Below are 16,796 nucleotides of genomic sequence, written 5' to 3'. Positions count from 1 at the left end.
AAGGTGTTTTCAGGGAAAACAAAGAGCAGAGGATCTTTTCAATGAGACCAGGCCCTAGAATTTACATATCAAATAACTATTCGATGTAGGTGAGAAAGAGCCCTGCTAGAGGGCTGTGAAACAAGAGCTAGAGATGTTTTTTTGTTTAGCAAAAAGCAGGTTTTTGAAGAAACCGGGAGGAGAGAAACAGAGATATTTATGATGTTTATGTAGTTGCTGGAAAATAGATTTTTGGGGGGACGAAAATAATTGTTTACCATCATAGAGCTAGACTCAGAAAAAACAAGCTGCTGGCGCCATGTTATACTAGAAGTAAGAGTCACAAATAGACTAGCCAGTGGGGAGCTTTTGGCGGGCTTTGGTACCGAAATTCCTTTGTGAGTATAGAAAGGCTAAGGCCGGGGCCGAGAGATAGCATGGAGATAAGGCGTTTGCCTTTCATGCAGAAGGTCATCGGTTCGAATCCCGGCGTCCCGTATGGTCCCCCGTGCCTGCCAGGAGCAATTTCTGAGCATGGAGCCAGGAGTGGCCCCTGAGCACTGCCGGGTGTGACCCAAAAACCACAAAAAAAAAAAAAAAAAAAAAAAAAAAGGCTAAGGCCGATGGGCCCGGAGAGATAGCACAGTGGCGTTTGCCTTGCAAGCAGCCGATCCAGGACCAAAGGTGGTTGGTTCGAATCCCGGTGTCCCATATGGTCCCCCGTGCCTGCCAGGAGCTATTTCTGAGCAGACAGTCAGGAGTAACCCCTGAGCACCGCTGGGTGTGGCCCAAAAACCAAAAAAAAAAAAAAAAAAAAAAGAAAGAAAGGCTAAGGCCAAATTTCTATATAGTAGAAAAGGAGACAAAAATCAAATAAAAGTAGAGAGATATATAATGTCACAGCCATGTCAGAAATATAGCCAGTAATCCACGCAAGGGTCAATGACTTCTCCAACGGGCCTTCTGGCAGATATTTCTTGGGAGGAAAAATTAGGCACTGCAGCAGGAAAGCCAAAAGCCACGTCTGGTGCGTGCTTTCTTTTGCGGGTAATGACAGAGGAGTTTGTTTTCTGAGGTATGGAAAAAAAGGGGTAAGTGTCAAAATATATCCTTCTTATTGGAAGATAATCTATTTAAATTACTTATTTTACATATGACAGAGATTCATTTATTTAGCTAATATTATAATGGAAGATGAATACAAGTACATGTTTACATTATGATTATGTTCATAGTTGGATATTACAAATAACATCTTTTTAAGAAAATCCATAATGAAGTAGTGATTGCTTTTGGAGGGGACAGGCACTTAAGTTACCTAGATGTTGCATTTTAACAGATTTTATACCTCTGTGTGTAGCATTGAATATATAAAAAGTTTAGAACTTGTTCAATATTGGGTTTTAGAACTTATTTTAATTTGCAAGGTCCTGTGGGTAGCATGAACTTTAATTGCTTGCCTTATCATTTAAGTAGTGATGTTTTCTAGGGACAGCAGCTTCTGAGAACATATGATGTGATTATTTCATTTCAAGAATCTCATGCAAAAAATAAGTTATGTGTGTGAGGGCTCATTATTTTGGTTTGGTACTATAGTTGTAAAATTATTATTATAGAATGAAATGAGTTAACAACTGTTATTTTGGGGGGGAGCGCATACTGGCAATGCTCAGGGGTTACTCCTAGCTCTGTGTTTAGAAATTACTCCTGGCAGTTTTGGGGAGGACCATTCTATGGGATGTTGGAGATTGAGCCCAGGTTGGTCATTTGCAAGGCAAATGCCCTACCCACTGTATTACCATTCTAGTCTAAAGACTATGTATTTTTATTCTGTACATCCTATTGCTTGTGTATAAAAAAGAAAGTTATTTCTTTTTGTGTAGGTAGTGCTTTTCTATTTTAAACAGTCCTCAAATTTGAGAATTGTCTTAATTCTGGTATTGGGAAAATATTTAAATAAATCTGAGTACATAATTGAGTTATAACCCAGGCTTCTTGGCTAACCCTTTTTTAAAATGCTGGTATTAAATTATCTTAGAATCTTTAAAAATGCTCATATCCATAGTCACTATTCTGTGGAACCACTTTATTTACTATTGGCTATTCATCTCTGAATGACCCTCATTTGTCTCATTATTCTTAGCTGAGACTTACTGTACCATTTTTATATTTACTAACTGTATGAATAAATGTGGCAATGAGACATATAAGTGCTATTCTAGAAATGGGATTCTCATGAATTTTTACAAAATTAATTTTTTTCATGATGTAATAACCTAAAATTGATTTCTTGCTATTGTTACCGTAGCACATGGAGATACAACTATATAAATCATGAAATTACTAATCTGTTTGACCATATCATATTAGTTTATATTTTCCAAAAAAGAATAATGGCAAAAAAGAATTATGGCAGTTAATATACCTAGGTCCTCAAGAAGAAAACCCATAATTTCATAATTTCAATTTTATTTATATTTGTCACTCTTTTTTGAGGGGGTTGGGTCACACCCAGCAGCACTCAAGGGGTTACTCCTGGCTCTATGCTCAGAAATCGCTCTTGGCAGGCTAGGGGGACCATATTGCATGCCGGGATTCAAACGCCCTACCTCCATGCTATCTCTCTGGCCCCTATTTGTCAGTCTTTTAATTCACATTCACAAAATGAGACATATATAGTAACTACTTATTTTTTTGGTAAGATTGTATACCTTTTATAAAATATAAAAATCTTACAATATAAAAATTATATTTATGGTCATCATAATACAATCAGAAAAAAGTTCAGGGTATGATAAACACAAAAACCAGAATTGTAAGTATTTATTTGTGAGGGAATTAAAAAGAGAAAGGAATAGAGGTTAAGAGGGGCCATCAAAGATAATGGTAATAGTTGATAGTGTCTGTACACAAATATTTCACATACATCATGTCTTTTAAAAATATATAGAACATACAGCATGAAAAATCACAAAAAAATAGCACAATGTAATGATGTTATTTTTGTGGTATCAGATTAACAAATATTGAAATATTTTTTAATAAAACAGACTTTCTCAGAAAGGTGTTCAACTCTAACAATAGCCTTTTATTTCTGATTTGGAAAATTATTGAGGTTTGAATTCTATTCTGTTCCAAGAATATAATATAAATATATAATATAATATAAATTAAAATAAAACTGCCTCTTGGTAGTATAACTTGGTAGTTATAACTATAATTTGTATAAGTATAACTTGGTAGTCATATTTAATAGTATAACTACAGATCTAGAAATGTGTAAATGTATTCCCTCAAAAAAAAAGATACTTATTTTTTTGAAATGGGTTCATTTTTTATTCAGATAGTTAATATAGATACATATATAATTTGGAGACATTTTGAGAAATTCTAAAACTCACTTTAATTGTTGGGTATCTTAAGAATAATAAGAATAGAGACAAATGATTTCTAATTCATTGGCTTTATCTTAATGTATGTTAAATATTTTTGGCTCTGAGACCTGGAGCAAATCCTGGCAGTTCTTATAGGACCATATTCACTGCTCATAAAGAATCTTGGTTTTTCAGATGCAAGGCAAGCACCTTACCCTTCATATTCTTATTTGATCCCAGGATCTAAGTGGCAAAAAATGATTTTTTTTTTTGGTTTTGGGGCCACACCCGGTGGTGCTCAAGGGTTACTCCTGGCTGTCTGCTCAGAAATAGCTCCTGGCAGGCACGGGGGGGGGGGGGGGGGGCAAATGGGACATCGGGATTCGAACCAACCACCTTTGGTCCTGGTTCGGCTGCTTGCAAGGCAAATGCCGCTGTGCTATCTCTCCGGGCCCATGTATGTTAAATATTCTATCTTCTCTAGTCAATCAGAAATTGATCTGTGAAAGCAAGTTATTATGTGTATATGCATACATATACACATATAAATGAATGCAATATAAGGTTAACGGAGAAATTTTACTTTTAAAAATTATAAAAATCATATCAAATGTTCTGTTATGATAGCTATAGACTCCTAAATTATGTTCAGTTAGTTTCCTGTTTTTCTTCAAAAATAGTAGCTAGGACAATAAAGTTACTAATTTGTACTTTCAAATTGGTTGAATTTCCATTTTATTTCTAATATTTCCCCTAAAAAACGCTCTAGCTTGCAGCGGTTCTTGGAAATAGAAAATGACGAAATAAATTATAGGTCCTAAGAAGATGATGTTGCCTTTTTATGTTCATCATTTACACTAATCTGCAGTCTGGTATCAGCAGGGAGAAATGCATTCTAGAGACAAACTGTACAAGTTTGTAAGTGATTGTAACAGTGGTGGTTGGTTTTATCCTCACGGGGAATTAATAGTTACCATTGCTTTTATTTCATTTTAGTAGTATTATGACTGGTTTGGTTTCTTGATAATTAAAGGAATTTTGTATTTACATATGAATTGTGGGTGTTTTTTTGCCATTTGATATTGATCGTTATATGTATATTTTGGGGTGATTGTGATAATTTCTATTATACAATAGAAATTTTTGAGTTGCAATTTCTTTGCCATGGATCATGATTGTATTTTCAAAAAGCTATGACATACTATAACTGTACATCCATGGCTTTATTTAAAAACAAACAAACTAAAAATCATGCTGGAGAAATAGTAAAGAAGGTGAAGTGCTTGTCTTGCTTATGGTTAACCCTGGTCTAACTCTTGGCACCACATGTAGTTTCCTAAACTCCACCAACAGAGCCAGGAGTAATCCCAGAAAAAATACTGAAAACAAATTAATGTACAATTTTTTTCATTACAGTCAATTTGAATAGTGCATCCTCACACTAAAATTATGACATATAATTTATTTAAGTTTATATTTATGAATATGTTAAAAGGCGATGGTATTTCCTCATAGAGAGATAGTTCATATGTGTTTTTTTTATCCAGTAAGGGTTGAGTTTGTCAGTGTTTTGCCTATCATTGTCTACTTTTATAATCAAAATTAAGATCATTTAATTGAAGATATTAAAATGTCTTTAATATTTTCTTGATATTGGCAAGTTTAAATATTCAGAAAAAAACTTTAGATCCCCTGGAGTTTTTTTGGGAAACATTGAAAATTTTTAACAAGTTGATTGTATTTCAAAGACCGTGTCCAATGGAAACAAACCACAGAATGGTGCCGTCTTAATATGACAACTATGACAGAAAGGGGAAGGAAGTTAATTGTGAAATTAATTGCCACTATTAAAAAAGTTATGCTTGATTTAATTTCTAGTTTATAACTAAATATTTTATTTTAATTATGTGTGGGGACAATACCCAGTGGTACTTGGAGACTATCAGGGTCAATACCAATAGTGTTCAGAGTCCTGACTGTACCAAGGATTGAACCTGAGCCTCATACATGCTCCATATATGTTCTGCCACTTGAACTACATCCTCAAATCTTAATTAAGTGCTTTTTACATAAGCCATACTTAGGGCTGGATAGAATAGGGCAGGAAGAGCACTTGCCTTGCTTGAACACAACATGGATCCAATTCTTGATATCTTATTTGGTTCTCTGAGCACTGCTCGGAGTGATTCCTAAGTGCAGAGTCAGAAGTAACCCCTGAACATCTTTCAGTGTGATCTAAAAAAAATTAAAAGTAAATCAACACACACACACATACACACACACACACACACACACACACACACACACACACACACACACACATACATTCACATTTACACTGGATGATGGCTACCCGGCTGTCCCTTAATGTGGTGGCCGTAGCAATGCCAGGGTCAGAGAGATTTCATGCCTTGGGAAGTCAGAAAGCCACTTTGAGAGTTAAGTTAGAGGGCAAGTAGGTCATTTGCCTTGCATGCAGCTTACCTAGGCTTCATCATTGACATCCCATGTGGTCCTCCAAGCCTGCCAGGAATGATTCCTTATCACAGAACCAGGAGTAACCTCTGAGCACCACTGGGTGTGGCCCCCAAACCCAAATAAATAAATTAAACATAAATAGAAAGGTAAGTTAGAAGTTACTGATAGTATAATAAAAAATTTCAGAAAATTAGACCTAGGTTATCATTTGTTTCAAAAAAATTTCAAAACTTCACAATTCTTTTTAGTAATATGATGCTACAGAAATATGGTTGTACTGCTCTTCATTATCATGCACCATTATATATATGTTGTATTCAGTAATATAATTTCCTATCAACTTATATAAGCTCTACTTTAAATTTCTACTTCTAATCTCCAACTTTTTTTTGCTACTTTATTTTAACTAAGATTTAAAAGAAATAGAAATTTTTGGAATTGCAGACACTCCCAGAAAGGACTCATGAAAACATTTAATTGCCAGAACTAGGTAAATTATATTTTCAGACTTTCAAAGTAGTGACTTACAGAATAAATTAGAGCCTGTATGTAACAATGATTATTTCCTGCAATCTTTTGCTTTGATGTTTCTCTTCTATATTATTTCTCCTTTTATGGGATTTGTTATTTTATATGTTGAAAATTGGGGGCTCAGTTTCTAAGTTGAGAATATTTTCTTATGTTTCCCCACCAGAATTCAGTTGTTTCAGTAAAACAAAATAAAAGCACCTTTAATTAATTTGTAAGTTTAATTTTTCTTTGAGTCCTGGAAATAAAGGAGAAATTTTATAAATGCTAGATGACTACTCTGGTAAATATTTATTAGTCTCAAATTTATTAGACTTTTAAGTCTAGTTTATACCTGAAGTATTTTAATATTAACATTTTAATTGGTTCATATTTATATTCTGTTATAATTTTGAGTTACAACATTTGTGTTATTTTTATTTGTTAGATACACACAAATCCATGTTTCTATCAATCTTCTGGAAAGAGTCAATTCTTACCATTGAGGACAAATATGTGGTGCTGGTTGAATCCTGGAGATAGCTTTTCCTTGCTAGTTGACAAATTTACATTTCGTGTTCTCTCTACACACTCTGAAACAGAAATGGAATGTACACTAAGGTAAGACTGGTAAAAACAGTATTTGTCATATGAATTTTCAGTACTCTACAACTACTTCAGTGGAAATGAAATTGTGAGCTCATTTTCTGGTTGTAATTATAATTTTTTATTCATATATATGAATTTTGAAAACTCAAAAATTATTATATGTGTTTTTTAAAAACTGGAAAAGTTCACATGTCTATAAAGCAAATTTGGTTACTGGCTGATAACAAACATTTTCATGCTCTGTGCCTTCTTTGGGTGTTAGCTCAGATCTCCTGCCTATATTTTGACTTATTTGTTTTATTGTTCAGTTTTATAAGTTCTTTATATATTTTAGATATGAGTTAACCCCTTGTTAGATATCCTTACCTACTTTTAAAACTCTACCTAGGCATTCTTCTATATGTACCAAATTATTGTAAGCTATATTTATATTCAGTATCTGTCATATTTTATTTTAACACACAAGCAAGTTATCTCAGGTATATACTAGTACTGGCTTTAGATGTTCTTGCACAGGCCATTAAATTCTAGGTTGAAGGAGAATATGCTTTATTCAACCTTATTTTATGCATCTTCTGGGATGTTACATTGAAGATTTATTTGGAGGCATACTGTTCCGATTTTTGTCAGTTTTAGCCAGGTTCTTCAGACTGTTCGAGAAATTCTTCTTTACTTTTGAACAGGACAGTACTTTTCTATTCAGGTAAAGGTGAGTTATTGTAATAGAAGCCAGGAATTAGAAACAAAAGAAAATGAGAATTCATGGCTAGTACAATAGAACTTTATTCTGAGTTGTGATATAGGGGTGAGAAACCCATGTAATAATGTGGTCTGGTCCTGGTACATGATGGTCAGGCATATATGTGACAGCCTGCAACCCATATGTTTGCATTATATGGCTTGGAAATGATAGTAGTGGCTTTTTTCAATACCTCTACAAATTTGTGCAATTGTCTCTAACATCTAATGACCCTTGCCAGAAAAAGTTTCCCCATTCTGAATTATATATTGGTTATAGTTGTACAACTTTGTAAAAAAAAAAAAAAAACAAAAAACAAACCAGACCCATTATTGTATGCTGGATGAATTTTACTTTGTGAGTTTTGATTTCCATGAGGATCCTCCATATTTTTATTTTAAACTCCTATCTGAGAGATTAATCAGATGGTTGGTATTTTTTGGGTCATCAGAGCTATCATCTTCATTCTCTGTGCATAGTGTTTGCCTGCGAGGTTTCCCCATTTCATGCTTGTAGTGCGATTTTTTTTCCTGCATATTATGGTGGGGCTCATTAATTAGGAAGAGTGCACGGCAGTGAAGTGAAGCAGAGCAGCCATGCGGCCATGCTCCTCTGGAGCTTCTAGGAGACAGTTTTTGCTAGTCCCTTCTTGGCCCTTTCCAGAGAGGTTCAGGAGACACAAGAGTAGAGAAACACTCAAAGGTGACAGGTTCCCTCAATCTCTCCCAGTTGGTAATCTCACAGCATGGGCAGACTCCGCCTGCCTTCACAGACAAAAGATCTGCCTTTCTGCCGGGCACCTCTGGTAGCCAGTTTTTACTCACTCAGTCTTTCTTGGCCTTTCGGCTTAGGTGTCTCTATGATTCTACTATAGCATATACTTTCAAGTCTGGTTCAGTACCTGACACATGCTAATTTCATCTTAACAGTAAGTGAACAAAACCTGTGGTATGACACATTAATTTTAATCTATGAAAGTTACTTATTTTCATTTTATTTCATTTCATTTTAATTTTATGGATAAACTCCCAAGCTATGTTCAGGGATTCAGTCTGACTTCTGGCAATAATCAGCCAACCAGCCTAGGAGTTCAGAATGAAAGTCTGAGGATTCAATATTACTTGAGTCCTGCAATCTCAGGTGCCACCAAAGCCAGCAGGGCCACACCTTGCAGTGCTTGGGCCTCTAGTGATGTTCAAGGGTCTGTATGTTGATTAGGATCAAACTAGGGTGGAGCATATGCAAGGCACAAACCCCATCCTGTATTCTATCCTTGGGCCATGTTCTTTTTTGATTCTTGTCTTTGGATATAAGCTTATTTGGGAAAATTTTTTCTGTATAGGAAATAATTGAAACAAGCAAATAAAATAAGACAATGTTATATTCTTTTCTAAGGAGAATCTTACACCTGAAATCTTATTTCTTTGAAATGACCTTTTCCTGAGCAACAGTTCACCTCTTTAAGTGTACCATTGAATGTGCTTTGACAGTCATGCCAGCACTGCCACAGCAAGATTGGGATTTCTCTCATCCTCTAATAGTCCCCTCATTCTGCTCCTACCCCTGATCACTGCTTATCCTATTTCAGCCCCCCTACATTTACAGACCCTTCAGACATCATATAAACTATGTGATATTCAGATTTTTATGTTGGACTTCTTTCACTCTTTGAGATCCATCCCTGTTGTCATATATATCAGTAGTCTATTATTTTTGTGTTTATTTCCATCCATATTTTCAAAAAATAAATTTGTTGTATCCTCTCAGTGCATAAATAAGGAAGAATGATTTTCTATCAATTTTGGTAATATTATTGCCCCTGGCAGCAAGTATGCAGCACTTATTTCTCCGAGTATATGCCACTTCTGACTATGGATGTGCCTGTGTCAGGACATTACCTGCCAGCCAGATTATAGGTTTGGGAATATTTCTCAGGGGGCTAGTCTATATCAGCCAGAGTTCTAATGGTAGCAGTGTGTGAATTTGACTTTTTCTTCAAGAGCCCAATTATGTTAGCTAATGTTCTTCTATTTTCTCTTCGGATTCTGGGTGGTGGTAGTAACTTTGATGAACTCTGGGATATTCACTACATAGGCCTTAAGCCTTGGGAGAGATGGCTGCTGCCTATCTCATAAATAGCCTCAATATCTAAGCGCATGCTTTAGAGAGAGATTAGTGTAGTTATGGTGATACAGTGAACTGAAGACAAAGTGCATATTCTTGTCTCTATGCTCTATGCATTATCTGTGTACTTTAACTAGGGTACTACAATACGCCTGCATTTGTTGAAGTAAGTTTGAGAAAAGTTATTAATAAGGTATTTAATGAATAAGGTATTTGAGAGAGTGGCATTTGTAACTGCATGGTTGGCAACAGAAATCTTTTGTCATTCAGGTGAAGTCTGAGTTGAGTCAGATTCAGGCTGGTGATCGAATCACTCTTCCCTGGATGGTGGGTAAGAAAAGTGTGACAGTGCTGCTAACAGAAGTCTTTAACTTCAGATGATTAACAAATAAAATTTTATTTTTTAGAAACAGTCAAATGCTTGATGAAGATAATATATTGAATGAAACACCAAAATCATCTTCGACGAATTTTCTTGATGATGAGTCAACGGGTGTCCAACAACTGGAAAGAAACTTAGAAGTAGCAGAGACTCAGATGACTACTGCAAATAGTGTGGTGAGAGATTTAAGGTCTCATTCATAGATAACCTATTTCTTTTTTGGAGGAGTATAAATGCAACTGAAATTATACACATCATGACAATTGTTAATTGTTTTAAAGCTAAGTAGGAAATATCACACGAGGCCACCACGTCTACTAATAAAGATATTGAATTCTTTTCTCAGAAATTTAACTAGTTCTGAAGGTTGTTTTTAAGATAGTTTTGTATAAAAATGCAATTTTGAAATTTATTTAATCTCATGATTATTCTTAATAACAAACTGATTTTTTTTTTTAGTCTTTCCCAGCTGAATGTACAAACTTAAGTAAGCAACGGTTAAGCCTTGCCCAGAGGAAAAGAATCCTTCCAGCATGGATGTTAATGGAAAATCCACATGAGCAAGGTCTTTCCCCAGAAAGTGAAGGTAGGCTTTGTTTAAAGAAAATATTAAATAGAATTTGGAATCTTTATATTAAATTGCGATAGACAGGGTATAAGTGTATATCTCTTTTGTTTGTTTAGTTGTTTTAGGGCCAAACCTGGTGGCATTCAGGATTACATCTGGCTCTGTACTCAGAAATTACTCCTGGCAGGCTTGGGAACCATACGGAATGTCTGGACTCGAACCTGTGTTTGCCACATGCCAGGCAATTGCCCTATCACTGTGCTATTGCTCTGGCACCTAAGCTAGCATTTTTAAAGATGATTATCTAAGGTTGAATTAAAAACATAAGCTATTTTGGTGCCTTTTATAAAATACCCATCCTGGGGCCAGAGAGGTGGTGCTAGAAGTAAGGTGTCTGCCTTGCAAGCGCTAGCCAAGGGAGGACTGCGGTTCAATTCCCCCGGCGTTCCCATATGTTCCCCCAAAAGCCAGGGGCGATTTCTGAGTGCTTAGCCAGGAGTAACCCTTGAACATCAAATGGGTGTGGCCCCAGAAAACCCCCAAAAAATAAATAAATAAAATACCCATCCTACAATGAATTTCTGATTGATAACTCCCATTTTACTTATGTGACAGTTACCATATTAATATTGTTTTACTAACAAACCAGTTTTACTAAATTATTTTAATTATGAAAAGAAAGTGCCAGGCATTCACTATGAGGTACAAGATTTGTCCTCTGACTAAGTGTAGCTTGTGGTCATGGCAAAAGCAAGTGGTTTGTGGCATCTGCTAGGCATGTCCACTGATTCAATATTAAACCAGTTTAGTTAGTGAAATGAAGTAAAATGAACATTTAGTGGAAAATGGTAGCTACATAATCTCTTCATTCAGTTTTTGCAACTTTTCCATCATCTCTAGTTGAGTTTCTATTTACTTTGCTTTTTGTGCAGCATAGTTCCCTTTTATCACCATCCTTAGCAACTTTAATAGATGGCAAATGTTATGAACAATGTGTCATAGAGGTTTTTAATTTTAATATTCCTCTAATAAGTTTCTATCTCATTAATTTGGCAGTTAGTTTGTCATACGACACTTTTCTCAAAGGCAGTTCATTATATTGCCATAAATTGTCTCCTGCAGGGAATAGCCTCTACACTCTGCTTAGTTCTCCTCTATCTGCTGCTGCTTTCTCTCCTTTTCTAGGGCTCGTCCTTGCATATGTAGTTCAGCAGTAAGACAAGGTCTGAGTGAATTTTCTGTGTAGATATTGATTGTCTGCCCCTTTTGATATTACTTCCACAATTTTAGGCCCAGCTTTCCTATTTTATCTTTGACCTACATCCAGAGCCTGATTTTGCCTTCTGTCTAGTTAAGCTAGTAAGATTGCAATTGTTTTTGTTTGTTTGTTTGGAGGCACCTGGGAATAATATATATAGCCACTTATTTTCACCTAGTGCCTTTTTTGGGTGAACAAAGCTCTCTTGGAACACTATGTGTTTGTTTATGTTCCTGTGTTCTAATCTGATTTTGTACTATACAATCAATAGTTGTGATGGATTCTGTAGAATTATAAAGCTTAAAATAGTCTCTGGTGTTTTATAGTACAATTTGTTACTAATTTCATGTGAATTTTAGCTAGTGATTATGAATTGCTTCTCACCTCTTTTTGTTTTGAGATTTTTCCAACAAGTACCTTTAAAGTAGGTGTCAATATAAGTGAAATTCACTTCATTTTTTATTTAAGATACTAGTTTTATAATAGTAATTTATAATACTGCTAATGCTAGAGTTCATGCATAACACAATCCCTCTCTGCACCTTTTCCCAGTGTCCAATCCCTTTCACACTTGTCTCAGTGTTCTCTCCCCACATCCTATACCATACTGCATCCTCACTTAGATAAGCTTCTTACTGAAGACCCATTCTTGATTTTTGTTTCCTTTTAGCATTTCTTAACCCTTATTGTGTTTTGCTGTGTCTCAATATGAGAGAGATCATTCTCTGTTCTCCATCCACATAGAAAATTGCATGATTTTATCTTTTATTTCTTTTTTGGGGTCATATCCAGCAAAGCACAGGGGTTACTCCTGGCTCTTTTTTCTCAGAAATCAATCACTCCTGGCAGGCTCTGGGGAACATATGGGATGCGGGGATTTGAACCACCATCTTTCCTGGATCTGCTGCGTGCAAGGCAACTCCCTACCGCTGTGCTATTTTATCTTTTCTATTTTTTTAACTATAATTTTTATTTTAATCATAGTGGCTTACAGATCGTTCACAGCAATATTTTAGGTACATATTAACATTGAATCAGGGGAATTCCCACCACTGAATTGTCCTCCCTCCACTTCCACTCCCATCCTGCCTCCAATAGCTTCTACCCTCACCCCTGGGGCTGCTAGAATGAGTGGTCCCCTCTGTGCCTAGCTTACTACTTAGTGATCTTTCAACTGTTTGGTCATGGTACCTCCATTATATCCCCCTCTAATTGGGAGGCGGGACTAGATAGTTAAAGTTATGTGGTTTTGTTTGAAGAAGAGAAAAGTAATAAAATGGGGTAAAAATCAAATATGCCGAAAATGGACGGAGTCCTTCTCATCCTCATTTGAGAGATGAAGGGAAAAAAGAAGGTGGAACACCACATCAGTATAAAAAGAAGTATTGAATAAAATATCCAGTGAGCACTACAGCAATAAAGATAGGCACCACATACTTGCCATGGTCTTGAGATAAAAAACATGACAGAGCACAAAACAGAAGAAGAGAAAAGAAAGAAAAATAAATAAATAAATAAAGATGGATACAACTAGTTCAATATCCACACCAAATCAAAGAAATCGACAAAAGCTAGATAGATAAATAAATAAAAAAATATTTTGTGCTTTTGTCTCCCCCCCCCCCCAATAGGCACAGTAAACATTGGGGTCATTCAAAAAAGAATTCCCTTGGCCTAAGAGATACAGGGTTTCTCCACCCTTGGAGTGTATTGTCATGGGATTAACTATAGACTCCTTTCTAGTTCATTTACTCTCCCGTTGGTGCTTTTGTGGTGTATGGGAGACTTCTGCTCTGTCCTGGGTGGTAAAATCAGGTCTCTGTATCTAGAGATCTCAGTCTCTACACAGGTCAAGGATGGAAGTTATGGTGAAGTCTTTCTTTGTGGTTCTAGAAGTTCTGTTCCCTTAGTGTCATTTTAATTCGTCTTCCGTGGTTGGTGATCTAGGTCCTTGTGCTGATCCTAGGATGGAGCCTGGGATAGCGTCTTTTGTTATGTTACCAGGAGACCCATTAAGTTGCTACAGTCTCAGTCAGACCTCTGGAATTAGAGAGATCATGGTTGTCGTGCAGGTCATAGATCAAACCCTAGACTAGGGTTTTTTTTTATTGGTCCCAGGATACATACTGCTCGGTCATGGTTCTATCAGCCAGTCATCTGTAGATCGTGGTCTTGGCTTTTGCACAGACCAAAGGGTGACAAGTCTTCTGATTTTGTCTTATCATTAGCTGGTGAGGTAGGGTAACCTGCTCTTAGGTCAAGTTGTTCCCAATTTCCTCGTTGTCAGAATATCCTATTAGAGCTGGGCTATGTTGGAGTTTGAGCAGTATTAAGGATGTCCCCGATGGGATTTGGTTCTTGTAGCTGTTGTGAAGAACTGTGCCGTTTCTATGCCTGGTATCCAGGGTTCCAGGCTGGACGGTTGGCATCTAATCACCTGGGGTCTAAGTTGAGCCCACATGACATATATTCAAGGTGGGAGATACCTCTGTGTTGTAAAAAAGTATGAGTTCTTACCCCTAGTAGATAAGAGCCCATTTTTATACATAATCTTACCCTTTTTTTTTAGTGTGCCTTTTCAGGAAGAAATGGTGCTACATTATATTGCCGGTGCATTTGGGGGTGGAAAGAGAAGAAAACAGAAGCAAGTCACACACCCAAAAAAGATAAAAATAGAGATAAAATATGTGTTCCCTTATATATAAAGAAAAAAGTTTTTTTTTAATAAAAATTAAAAAAATGGAATAAAAAAGTAATTAAAGGGACAAAGTGATGCAGGAGACTACCTTATATTTGGGGAAGAGCAGGTAAAGAGGTAGTGTTATACAGGGCTTATACTTATGATAGAACTATAGGTCTCCCCATTGTCTTTTGAGATTTTCTTGTGGGGCGTGGGTTCCCGGGTGCCTTTTCATCACACACCCTGACCTTCTTGAAATTGGCAAAATATTTGCGGCAGGGAGGTCTTGGGTAGAGTTCTTACATTGGGAATCCTTTTAGAGCTAAGTCCGGTATCAAGCAACAGTCCACGTTAGAAAGAGTTGGTAAGAAGGGCCACACCGTGTGAGTCAGCAGGGGTGTTGGTTGTCTTTTCTTGCCAAGGATGAGATATGGTTTTGAGTGGGTGTCCCTTCCCTTCGCTTTGGTGCTGGATACTGGTTCGTTGGAGTAGAGGGTCAATCTTGATGCCTAATAGGTTAAAAACTGAGGGTGAAGAGTTTTAATAAGGTGGGAAATCTGGATGGGATTGAGGGGTGAAGGAATAATTGGATTTCTGACAGGGGGGAAAGGGAGAAGTATATGGAAGGGGCAGAAAAGGAGAAAAGAGCAAATAAAATTGAAAAGAAAAAGAAGGAAAAAAAGTAGTGGGAAGAGAGGAGAAAAGAGCAAAGGAATGTTAGTTTGCTTGAACGTGTTCAATGAGTAGGCCCTGTAGTATAAATCTGTAGGTCACAGTTATTGCTTTGGTGATCTGGCTGGTCACGTACTTCAGGTCCTAAAAGAAGGTATAACCTAGAAATAAAGGGTATGTTAAAGAGTTTTATTGAGACATCTTCATATCGCAAGCTGGGTATGGTATCTCATGTCACTGAGTCCGAGGTGCCATCTTAGGTTGTCCACCCTTTGTATCCAAGAACGCCTGTGGACAGAAAAGCTGAGAGGTTATTTTAGATATAGTAAGATTAAGGCATTAAATCATATTATTTCGAAATGCTTCTATTGGAGTCAGTGATTTCCCATGGTAATCTTTACCTGTAATTCTGTATAGGATCCCTAAGAGATTATTATGGGCCTTTGTAGTAAAGGGCTGATTACATACCTGTTCTTTCTATGCTGCTGTTTTTGCTGTTGCTAGTTTCTTTATGGTATAATGTGTAGTCAAGAGTTTGTGTTGTTCCTCTTTCATGTGATTTGGGCACTACTCCCCAGTATATGTTGACTGTTACAGTGTTTGGAGTTTCTACCCAGTTAAACCCTGTTATTTGATCATTGAGTATTAGTTGTATATATGGTGTATTTTCTAGGTGCTTCAGAATAGTGCTATCATCCTGTGTTTATCTTTCATCTTCTGGCTTACTTCCTTTAACATAATATGTTCTAGGTCTATCTATGTTGCTGCAAAGTCTATGATTGTATCATTTCTGACTGCCATGTAGTATTCCATTGTATATAAATACCAAATCTTAATGATCCACTCATCTGTTGTTGAACATCAAGGTTGGTTCCAAGAGTTGGCTATCATACTGAGTGCTTCAATAAATAGTGGGGTGCACACATACTTTGGGATGAATGTCCTTCCGACTTGGGGGTAGATACCTAGGAGAACAATGGCTGGGTCAAATGGCAGCTCAATTCTGAGTGCTTTGAGCACTCTCCAGACTATTCTCCATAGGGGTTGGACTAGGGGGCATTTCCACCAGCAGTGGATGAGAGTGCCTTTCATACCGCATCCCCGCCAACAGAGACTGTTCCCATTATTTTTGATATGAGCCATTCTCACTGATGTAAGGTGATACCTCATTGTTGTTTTGATTTGGATTTCTTGATGATGAGTGAAGGTGAGCATGTTTTCATGTGTTTGTTGGCCATCTTTTGGTCTTCCTCAGAGAAGTGTCGATTCATTTTGTCTCCCCATTTATTTATGGCTTTATTTGGTTTTGGGGGGCTCAGCTTTCTGAGTGCTTTGTATATTCTGGATATCAGCCCTTTATTTGATATGTTGAGTGAAAAGATTTTTTCCCATTCAGATAACTGTCTTCTTGTGTTAAGTAGGGTTT

The 16,796-nt window shown here is 36.6% G+C and overlaps 1 protein-coding gene across 1 annotated transcript in view; it reads left to right on the top strand.

The window, feature by feature from the left end:
* The window catches only part of APLF (aprataxin and PNKP like factor), a 72,189-nt gene that overhangs the window by 13,228 nt on the left and 42,165 nt on the right, over window positions 1-16,796 (top strand). The window contains 3 exon segments of the mRNA XM_049785146.1: window positions 6,787-6,959; window positions 10,218-10,368; window positions 10,652-10,778. Coding sequence (XP_049641103.1) covers window positions 6,787-6,959; window positions 10,218-10,368; window positions 10,652-10,778 — 451 coding nt within the window.

The sequence above is a fragment of the Suncus etruscus genome, chromosome 12, assembly GCF_024139225.1.
Source record: "Suncus etruscus isolate mSunEtr1 chromosome 12, mSunEtr1.pri.cur, whole genome shotgun sequence".
NCBI lineage: Eukaryota > Metazoa > Chordata > Mammalia > Eulipotyphla > Soricidae > Suncus > Suncus etruscus.
The sequence above is the reverse complement of the archived record's forward strand: the minus strand, read 5'-3'. Positions and strand labels throughout refer to the sequence as shown.